Source organism: Cyprinodon tularosa, unplaced genomic scaffold, assembly GCF_016077235.1.
Source record: "Cyprinodon tularosa strain WSP-4 unplaced genomic scaffold, ASM1607723v1 ctg953, whole genome shotgun sequence".
Taxonomy (NCBI): Eukaryota; Metazoa; Chordata; class Actinopteri; order Cyprinodontiformes; family Cyprinodontidae; genus Cyprinodon; species Cyprinodon tularosa.
In genome coordinates this window covers 157,501-168,318 of record NW_024039733.1, presented here as the reverse complement: position 1 = coordinate 168,318, position 10,818 = coordinate 157,501, and the positions used below count along the sequence as shown (strand labels likewise).

General features: G+C 44.8%; 1 protein-coding gene across 1 annotated transcript in view; it reads right to left on the bottom strand.

Moving 5' to 3' along the window:
* Nucleotides 1-3,459: 3,459 nt before the first annotated feature.
* dpm1 (dolichyl-phosphate mannosyltransferase subunit 1, catalytic) overlaps nt 3,460-10,818 on the bottom strand; it is an 11,315-nt gene continuing 3,956 nt past the window's right edge. Inside the window, exons 2-9 of the mRNA XM_038275339.1 lie at nt 8,399-8,498; nt 7,937-7,970; nt 7,786-7,862; nt 7,619-7,644; nt 6,081-6,176; nt 5,913-5,981; nt 5,723-5,837; nt 3,460-3,823 (exon numbers count right to left, since the gene is read on the bottom strand). Coding sequence (XP_038131267.1) covers nt 3,719-3,823; nt 5,723-5,837; nt 5,913-5,981; nt 6,081-6,176; nt 7,619-7,644; nt 7,786-7,862; nt 7,937-7,970; nt 8,399-8,498 — 622 coding nt within the window. The 3' untranslated portion in view covers nt 3,460-3,718. The remainder of the gene's footprint in view (nt 3,824-5,722; nt 5,838-5,912; nt 5,982-6,080; nt 6,177-7,618; nt 7,645-7,785; nt 7,863-7,936; nt 7,971-8,398; nt 8,499-10,818) is intronic.

Below are 10,818 nucleotides of genomic sequence, written 5' to 3'. Positions count from 1 at the left end.
TTGCTCTGTGTGGGGTTGCTCTGTGTGAGGTTGCTCTGTGTGGGGTTGCTCTTTGTGAGGTTGCTCTGTGTGAGGCTGCTCTGTGTGAGGTTGCTCTGTGTGAGGTTGCTCTGTGTGAGGTTGCTCTGTGTGAGGCTGCTCTGTGTGAGGTTGCTCTGTGTGAGGTTGCTCTGTGTGAGGTTGCTCTGTGTGGGGTTGCTCTGTGTGAGGTTGCTCTGTGTGAGGTTGCTCTGTGTGAGGTTGCTCTGTGTGGGGTTGCTCTGTGTGAGGTTGCTCTGTGTGAGGTTGCTCTGTGTGGGGTTGCTCTGTGTGAGGTTGCTCTGTGTGGGGTTGCTCTGTGTGAGGTTGCTCTGTGTGAGGTTGCTCTGTGGGAGGTTGCTCTGTGGGAGGTTGCTCTGTGTGAGGTTGCTCTGTGTGAGGTTGCTCTGTGTGGGGTTGCTCTGTGTGAGGTTGCTCTGTGTGAGGTTGCTCTGTGTGAGGCTGCTCTGTGTGAGGTTGCTCTGTGTGGGGTTGCTCTGTGTGAGGCTGCTCTGTGTGAGGTTGCTCTGTGTGAGGTTGCTCTGTGTGAGGTTGCTCTGTGTGAGGTTGCTCTGTGTGGGGTTGCTCTGTGTGAGGTTGCTCTGTGTGAGGTTGCTCTGTGTGGGGTTGCTCTGTGTGAGGTTGCTCTGTGTGAGGTTGCTCTGTGTGAGGTTGCTCTGTGTGAGGTTGCTCTGTGTGAGGTTGCTCTGTGTGAGGTTGCTCTGTGTGAGGTTGCTCTGTGTGGGGTTGCTCTGTGTGAGGTTGCTCTGTGTGAGGTTGCTCTGTGTGAGGCTGCTCTGTGTGAGGTTGCTCTGTGTGAGGTTGCTCTGTGTGGGGTTGCTCTGTGTGAGGTTGCTCTGTGTGGGGTTGCTCTGTGTGAGGTTGCTCTGTGTGAGGCTGCTCTGTGTGAGGTTGCTCTGTGTGGGGTTGCTCTGTGTGAGGTTGCTCTGTGGAGGTTGCTCCTTATTGAATGGACCTTCAGTTATCTTTACCTACTAAATATTTCTCACCTAGCTTTTCATGATCATACCTGCACGGAGCAAAGAAACAGCTTCATTGAGCAACATTCTTTTCCACGTTTCTCAGCCCCTTCACTAAATATGTTTCCTGCAGCCTGAGCCGGTCGCCATGGTGAGTGGTGGCTACCTCCTGGTGGCTGTTTGCGGGGGTCTGGGTTTCCTTGCCTGTTCGGGCCCCCTGCTGTGGATGTGTCCTGGGTCCTGCCCTGTGTCTGCTGGGTGCTTCCCATGAGGCTCTTCTATTGGGGGAAGAACCTTTGCATGAATTCTGGGTCCTGGATGGGCGGGTCTGAGGCCCCTCACATCCACTGCTGAACAGTCTCTTGAAGAAACCCTTCTATACGGAGTGTGTTCACACAGTCAGGTATCTTTAGACACACATTTGTTCGGCGGGGTTTGAACTAAATGCATCTTAATTAGTTCACTTTATTTTAAGTAGTGCTAAAGCTGGGCATACAATGTGCAATATTTCAATCGTTGCACGCAGCTACAACTCAAGCTGTACATTAAAATCAGAGTTTAAAAGTTCACGATGTTTGTTCTCACACTGTGCGACCCAACGATCTGATGCGATCTACCTGCTAGCACTGTAGGTCTAAAACCACATCAGCTCTGAGAGATGGCGCTGGACACGCGCAGTGCTGGAGGTTCTGGTAAATCGGGTCGTAGCTCCGCTTCAACAGCAGGATTTGCCCACCAACACCTCACCACAGCCGCCTGAACTTCAAACATGTTTGATTTTGTCCTGACCTTCAGATTCCCGATCAGGAGGTGGTGGTTAGAGGCTGATCGTTACCCCCTAGCTACACAGCGCAGGACGCACGATTATGCTGAAACTCGACCCCATGGAAAGAATTCTTGCACCACCCGAAAAGGGCAAAAATAACGGTACAGTGTATGTCTGGCTTTAGGAAAGTAAATCTGAAGGTTCTTCTCCATGGCATTCAGAAAACCCTTCATAGAGCTTCGCTGCTGGACAGTAAAAATAAAAACAGGATGTCAGCGTTTCTTTTCCTCCTGTTTGTGTCGCCAACTGATCTGGACTCAGAAGATTCAGAGGTGGAGGAAATCCGGTGCTTTGAGTTAATTAGCTGATGAGGCTGACAGAGCCGAATATTAAGATTTATTCAAATTTCAAATTAAAAGAAAAAAACAATAATTTCACTGCATGTAGTTTATGATAGAAGGTGGGGGGGTCGACATACAAACAAGGTTTATACAGAAATTAGTAACTCTAATTTAATACTTCTTAATGCGCTTGGAAATTATTAATGCCATTAACAAGTAACCATGACGATAGACTAAAATAATGATAAAAATATAAATATTGCTGTATTCTAAAGTGCCTTGAGATGTTAAACCAGCACTGAAAATGAAACAGAACTTAGCTGGAAATATCTGAAATCAGTAGATACTAAAACACATGCTGCAAAAATGACTGAAAGGCAAACGCCAGCGAACATGGGACAGATCGTACAGAGGATGCACTTTTATTTTTAGAAAGATGATTGATGACGGCCTCTCAGTTGGTTCCAGTTCTGACATCTCTCCTAGAGTATCACATTTTCTAAGCACATGAGCCAGAAGTGAGCTATTTATTTTCCACAGGTGAAAGATTGGGGTATTTCTGAATCTGGAAAGATTGCCTGGACCAATTCAGATCCACCGTCATCAGCAGCGGACGGGTGTTGCTGCACGGCGGGCGATGATCAGACACCAGAGAACCTCCTCATGCTGCGTTGCATTGGATCCAAATATTGTTTGAAGACAGCCTGATTTTCTGACGTTTAGTGGCGTTTGCTCCAGGTGCCGTTTGTGGTGGTAGCTACTGCGGACGGGACTGCATTGGTTGGACATTGTAAACTCTCATGCAGCTGAGATTGTAAAGCATCGACACCCGTCGTGCAAAGCTTCTTTTTTTTCCACACATTGTGACTTTCCAACCAACGGGAAGCAGTTCTGCATGTTAGCGTGGAACCAGTTATATCTGGTAGAACATGTCTGTCCAAACTATTTTACAAACATATTTCTTTAAAAAAATGAAAATATTTTTAATGCTACTGATAATCCCATTTAATGAATTTTAATGCCATTTAATGCCTTCATTTTAAAAACTATGATTTAATGAGTTTTAATGCTTTTTAAGGTCCAACTGAAACCCTGAAAAATTCAAACTGTAGGAACGTTCAAAGTTGAGGCCAGGTTTAGAGTTAGAGTTAGGATTAACCCTGAAAAAGGCTGAATGACGGCGGGAACATGGCTCCTTCCAGCGGCTCCGCTTTGAGCAGAACCTCCAGATTAAACCAATGAGGGATAATAAAGATGTCCAGTTTATTCTGCTGCTGAGTAACTAATAAATCAGGCCCAGCTGATATCTGATGAAGGACAGAGCTGACTTCTTAAGGTCACAGAAAGACGCTTCTACTGCCTCCGACCACCAAACCGTGGCTTCAATATAAAGCATTTATTTCTGATACAAACATCCATTCTGTGACCCAGAGGCCGGTTCACATCCACAGCTGGGAATGATAAGACACCAAATCAACAGGAATGGTGGGAATGTAGATCTTCTCTTCCTTCCATACTCTTCAGACTATAGAAGAAAACATTTTCATTAAAGATGGACGGAGCTGCAGAGCCACAGGAAGGTGAAGTAAAGGTCTGCTGGAGCTCAGCGCTGATCATGTGGTGGCGAACAGAGTGAGCAGTCCTTTGACAAATGAAATGATCTCATTCCCTCCCAGTTTGGACTCTCCGTAAACTCGATCCACAAAGGAAATGGGCACCTGGGAGAGACACAAAGATTTAGTTTGAGGAGAAATCACAAAGTTAGCTCAAATACAAGCGGTTGCCATGACGACGGTTTTAAACAGATGCTGAAGCCAGAGGACATACGAACATATGCTAAATACTTTTCAAATAAATTCAAATGAAATTACATGGCAACAATAATGGTAATGCTGCATTATATACAGTAGAACTGAAACAATCAGATTATTGAAATAATCATCAACTAATCGATTAAATGTTAACTGGAGTAAAGAGAGTCTAAAAGACGCTTTAAGCTGACAGTGACCCACTTACAGCAGAATAGCATTAGAATATAGAAACATTTTGCATTTAAAGGTCAAACAGAAAGGAGTGCGTCTAGAGCGGTTTGATGCTGTGTGACGGTAGATTATCCTCCTTTACTCCATGTGGTTAGGCTAAATCACGCCTCTAGCGACCCCCAGCTGTGAGGTCAGTGGAGCCAAACTCTCACAGCAGCAGTTGGATTGAATACAGCAAAAAGTTCCAACGGATTGTTTTGCTTCACATATAAAGCCTTAAATGGCCAAGCTCCATCTGATATCAGAGATCTGATTGTTCCTGATGTTCCTAACAGAGCACTTCGCTCTCAATCTGCAGGTTTACTAGTGGTTCCTAGAATTTCTAAAAGTAGAATGGGAGGCAGATCTTTTAGTTCTCAGGCTCCTCTCCTGTGGAACCAACTACCAGTTTTAGTCCGTGAGGCAGACACCCTGTCTACTTTTAAGGCTAGGCTTAAAACTTTCCTTTTTGATAAAGCTTCTAATTAGAGTGGCTCAGGTTATCCTGATCTATCTCTATAGTTCTGCTGCTATAGGCTTAGACTGCTGGAGGACATAGGGACCCCTTTTTCATCATTCTGCTTCATTCTATCTCTATTCTCCCACTCTGCAGAATCTGTTAGTTCAATCTCTAACGTTCTGCTCTCTCTGCTTTTTCTCATAGTAGCTTCATCTGGTCTGTTCCTGTTCCAGCTCCGCAGTGAGATGGCGCTACTGGGACTCGTCTATCTGGAAGCCAAACTAGTAGCAGAGGAACATGAAGCTCACTAGAGTGAAACGCGCTGCCAATTTAGTGCTGAAAGCCCTAAAAAGAAAAGGAGACGACGTATTTGGACAAAGACATGGCTGAGCTAACGTGGCTACTACGGTCTGTCAGTTTGACAGAAAGAACTCATTGCCCCCCCGCCATGCTGCTGGGTTTTCCTCTGAGAGGAAGAAGAAGAAGAATCCTTGTTTGGCCACTGAGCGATTTGCCCTCGACCACCTTACGATGGCCGACTGAACTTCAGACATGTTTGATTTTTCTCCCGACCTTCTGATTCCAGATGGGGGGGTGGTCTTTAGCGGCTGACCGCCCCTCGTTACCCCCTGTACAGCTACACCACGCACCATCAGGCTGAAAGTCGGCCCCATCGAAAAATTCTCGCATGACTGGAAAAATCGGCCCAAAAAAGGGCAAAAAGATCGTACAATGTAGGCCCGGCTTAAGACTCCAGCAGCTGGTTTGGATCAGAGCGGGAACAGTTCAGTTAATAGTGTGTTGCACCGATATAAAAATGGCAGCAGTAGTTAATCGCTTTTCTAAAATGTTCAGGGGAGGCGCCGCATTGGCCCAGCGCCTCCTGGTGGTGGAAGTCTGCATCAGTCTGAGGATGATGAACAAAGCCTGGAATAACCCGACAGTCTGGAGCCAAGCAGACCTGCAGCTCCATGAACTGGAAACTTCTGGATGAATGAATTCACTAACGTTCACTGGTTTGACATTTAACCAATATTTGTGGGTTTTTGTTAGTGCTGATAAAGAAGTGAAAAGGCTTTCTCTGGATCCCGTTAGGAATCCAACATCCAGGAGGCCAGGGTGGGAACATCTGTCACCTCTCCGATGGTGTAGTTGAGCTGTCTGGCTCGGACAATCATCTCCATCTGGAAGACGTAGCCTTTGGACACACACCGTTCCACCAGACTCTCCAGAACCTTCTTCTTGTAGAGCCTGATGAGTGAGACAGAGAAACACTCTGGTTGGTCCCGTTTTCAGAGCGCAGCTCCGACCTGGCAGGCTGCTCACCTGAAGCTCCCGGTGAGGTCTGAGGCCCCGGGCCGCAGCAGCACCTGCGTCAGGAAGTTGGCCCCTCGGCTGGATGCAGGACAGACAAAGCAGACGGAACATCAAGCGGACGAAGACCTTCAATCGATCAGGAAGGGGGGTGGGGGGGGGGGGGGGGGGGGGCGTTACCTGATGAGTTTCCGGCGCAGGTCCCAGCCGTAAACGCCGCCATCACCTTGGTAACGCGTGCCAGATACCAGGTCATAATCCCCCTCCTTCTGCTTCCTGAGGAGACATTTTATAAAGACACTGAAACTTCTTCTACTTAACCTGCAGTGAAAACCAGAAGTTTCCATACGCTGCGTTAAAGGAAACCACCTGACATGACATCAGAGCAGACTTCCTGTTTTAGATCAGCCTCTTTTGGTCAAAGGTCAGGGCTAGCACATGGGGAACATTTTCATTTCTGTCTCCACATCTGGTAGCAGATCCTTCAGTCTGGCTGATTCCTGTTAAATTAGGATTCTTTCTATGTGACGTTGATCTAATGAGGAGTTTATTAGGATGGACCGACAGCTGGCAGAGACCAAGATGACAAAGAGCGCCACCTTGTGGTCACAGCGGCTGTGTGCAGCCAAACAAATGTGAGGAAATTAGGTTTTATAGAGCTGGAGGAAGCATCAGGTATTATCTGTTAGCTCTTAGCTTCTGTAACAGCAAAACATTTTACTTAATTATAGATAAGTTCCTGTATCTATGCTTCTTTTTCTATGTCTGCTTCTGTCTCCTTGAACCCCAGTGGGCCTCAGCAGATGGCCGCTCACACTGAGCCTGGTTCTGCTGGAGGTTTCTTCCTGTTCAAAGGGAGTTTTTCCTCTCCACTGTCGCTACAAGCATGCTTAGTGTGAGGGATTGCTGAAGAGTCAATGAGTCGATGCAATCAGCTGGTTTTCCTTAGATAGAAAACTTTTAATCAATCTGACTGGATGATCTGGTGAACTGGAAAGTGACCTGAGATGACATGATGTGAATTGGAGCTATAGAAATAAACTGAATAGAACTGAACAGATAAAACGATTAGATTGGCCACTGAATATAATCTATGAATGTTGCACTGATCCATGGTGGAACTGGTTTAACTGTTTCTTTGCAAGCAGGAGGAATTGCTGGGAGGTTTATAAATTCACAAAGTCCTGAAAAAGCATCCTGCCAGAAGCCTGCAGATCTTTTGGACTCGATGCAGAAACGTTTCGGACCAATCAAATGCAGTAACGTGTATGACGTCACAAAACAAACATGGCTGCAGCGTTTTTAGCTGGAATGGCGTCTAATTCTTCACAAAGCGACGATATATGTGCCTTTGTGGATGGAGAGAAGTTTGTTTGGTAAGAGTTTGATTTATTAGTTAGCTCTAGTGAAACAAGCTGCTACGGCTGCTGTGATTGGCTGAAAGCTTGACGTGGGAGGCAGGTACCCAATCAGCTCGAAGAACTGCACTGGATGTCCCTGCCTTTTCTCAACCTTTCCAGGTGGAAACGTGTTATTGAATTAGAACAGGAAACAGCATCCATCTGGCTTATGGCAGCTTAGTTTAACTAATCCTAACCGGAGACTTAAGTCTGACTTAATGACTGACAATGAAAACAGAAATAGGAACTTCTGCTGTGTCTCTTTACTGCACTTTACTTTTATTTCATAAAGCAAACCAACATTTCAGAGGTACTTACCTTATAAACTGAGGGATGAACTTGGGCTGAAAGCAAAAGTAACAGAATCATGAAACATTATCAGACAAGGAATAAATAAATTCAATGAAATCTGATTTTAGTTGAGAAAAAGTCTTCTTGCATGAGCGATCGAGGCCCTCAGGGGCCAGCGGAGATCTTCCACTCACATGGTGGGAGAGATCAGCATCCATGATGATGATGAAGTTCCCGCTGGCGTGCCCCATGCCGTGAATGTAGGCGGTGCCTAGAGAGCCCACAGGACGCCATCAGTAAACGGTAACGGTTAGTCAGCAACCGCAGCATTTTCTAGAAACTTACCAAGGCCTAGTTTTTTGGCTCTTGGTCGAAGAAGCTGGAGAAATAATTGATTAATAAATATCATAATTCATACGTCCGTCTGTAGCACAGAATCAAAGTTATTTATCCAGTAACTAACAAATACAGCCTAAAACGCTGCCAGAAACATGCTTTTACCGTTAATAATTCATGTTTGTCATCAGACTAGCATGCTGGTGAAGATTCCCAGTCATCCAGGTCATAGTCAGTTAAAAAAATCAATCCTCTGGACTTTGTTTCCCAAATTGAAGACGTTTCTCTTCCATCCAGGAAGCTTTTTCAGTTCAAAATGTCGGGAATAGCATTGAGTTCCAGGCTATATGGTTCAATATAGCCTGGAACTCAACGTTAATCCAGCAAACATCTTCAAACTTGAAACAAAGTCCAGTGGATTGTTTTTAACTTCCAGACCAGCAGGATCACTACGGATGGTTTTAAACTTACTATTTTATCTTTGCCATAAATGTTCTGCAGCTGCTCCGCCACCTCCAGCGTCCCATCTGGGCTTCCGTCATCGATCACGATGATCTCATAGTTAAATCCACTGCAGAGGAACAGGTGATCGATCAGTTATTATGGTTAACATGGGGCTGCTAGTTCAGGCTCGACCTTTGATCTGGAAATAAGATGGCTGCAGCTGAAACTCCCTGGATTATCTAAGCAACCAGAAAAGACGGTTGTCTTAAACTCCAGAGGCCCGTTTAACAAACTGAGACTCACATCATCAACACGGAGTTCTTGGTTTCAGAAAAGCTGCTGTGATTTCCTTCAATCATCTCTGAGGAGATCCACTCAGAGATGAACGCCTGCGTAACACGTATAAAAGCCATTATTAGTGGAGCGCCGATTTGAGGAGTCACCATGGCAACAGGCACAGCCTATTTCACCCCAACAGAACTAGAAATTATAACAGAATAAAAAATATTGGAGAAAACGTTGAAAAGACAGAATAACAGCAGCAAAGGAGAGAGAGATGAATGAGGAGATTGCTGCTGGAGTTAATAGTAAGATTATATATGGTCCCCTATGGCAGGCCGTTTTTACATTTATTAACACTCTCCTCTGTGTTCTTCCTTTGTAGATCATTAAAATAGATCCTTCCTGATCAAAATCCCACTTCTAGTCTGAACTGTTATAAGAGATTCCCTTCATTTATTTTTTTGCTGCAGAAACTGAATTTCAGAAATAAAAAAAAATAAAAAATGAACCAAGTTTTATATGTTGAAAAATGTTTACACATGTTGAGACACTGTTCTGACATTCATCAGCTCGACTGAATATTTATTTATGATTTCTGAAATACATTTCTCCTCAAAATAACAAAAATATGGCCGGTAGCAAAAGGAATATGGAGATCTGACATTCACATCCAGAATGTTAATTTTAGATGCTAAGAATGACCTTTTCTTTTAAATGGTCATTTTGACGAGACAAAAAAATATATATTCATATTCAGTCAAAATAATACATATCAAGACGGCTTGCCGTAGCCTGTTGATAAGATTAGGGATTTATTTCTTAAATGGTAGCAGATCGATGTATTTATTTAGGGGCCATCACCGGGCAGCAGATGAAGATAAAGTAGAACCTGTTCATCATCTCATGGGTTCCTCCTCATGTTCATCCCGTCTCCCATCATTTATTTCATCTAAAGGACTTGATATGTTTTAGTTTTTCCACCTAATAAAGTCTGCTGACAGAATCAGGAAGTAAACAACATGATTGGCTTTAAAAGAGGGCGGAGCCAGAGGACACAGGCTGTTCACTAACATCCGCTCTAACTCCGACCCCCTCAGTCACCATATAGAGCTTGGACTATAGAGTGAACTTCACAATGAACTCTGACTGTTCAGACATCACTACTTTTCACGCCCCGTTGGTCACATGACTCTGCCTCTGTTCTTTCTCACCACAAAACACATCCCTTGATGCTTTGCGAGGAGAGCTCTGGCAAAGCATTATGGGATATATGTGCTCATCTAGTGACCATGGATGATCACTAGTATTCAAGGTGCATTGTGGGAAATTTAGATTCCACTAATATTTCATCCACTAGATGTTCAGACAGCCTGAGTTTATGGAGGGAAACCTGCTGCTGACCAGGTTAGCTCTGGGAGGATGTTACCATGGTAACAGACAGGGGCTGAGGAAACTGTGAATCGGAAAACTCTGCGTTTCCCAGATGTCAGGTTTAGGAACGTTTTCAGTAAAGCTGCTTTGGGAAAAGGAGCTCTGGAAGGCTCACCGGCTAAATCAAACATCTATCAGCTGATCCAGCTGTTTAGAAGCAGCTAAAAACACTCAGTTTTCTTTCTGTTCATTAAATACATCAAATCATTTAGTAAATTAGGTCTCAGTGGAGCTAATTTCCCTTCAGAGAAATCAGAGCGCCATTAGAGGAATCAATAAAAGCCTGAATGAGGGATGGAGACCTGGTTTCTATGGAGACAAACTTACAGCAAGTTTGGATCAAAGGAACAAAAACACATCCAGACCAGTGGGGTTACCTTCCGTTTTACTGGTTAATCTGGGAGGGCTGAAGAAATGATAATCTCGGATCTGGTTTGGATGGACTGGTGTCCATCTCACAACTCACTGCTAATTAGTCCACAACATGGGAGGGAGGGAGGGAGGAATGGATGATGAATGGATGGATGGATGATGGATGGATGGATGGATGGTTGGATGGATGGATGGATGGATGGATGGATGGATGGATGATGGATGGATGGATGGTTGGATGGTTGGATGGATGGATGATGGATGGATGGATGGATGGATGATGGATGGATGGATGGATGGATGGATGGATGGTTGGATGGATGGATGGATGGATGATGGATGGATGGATGGATGGATGGATG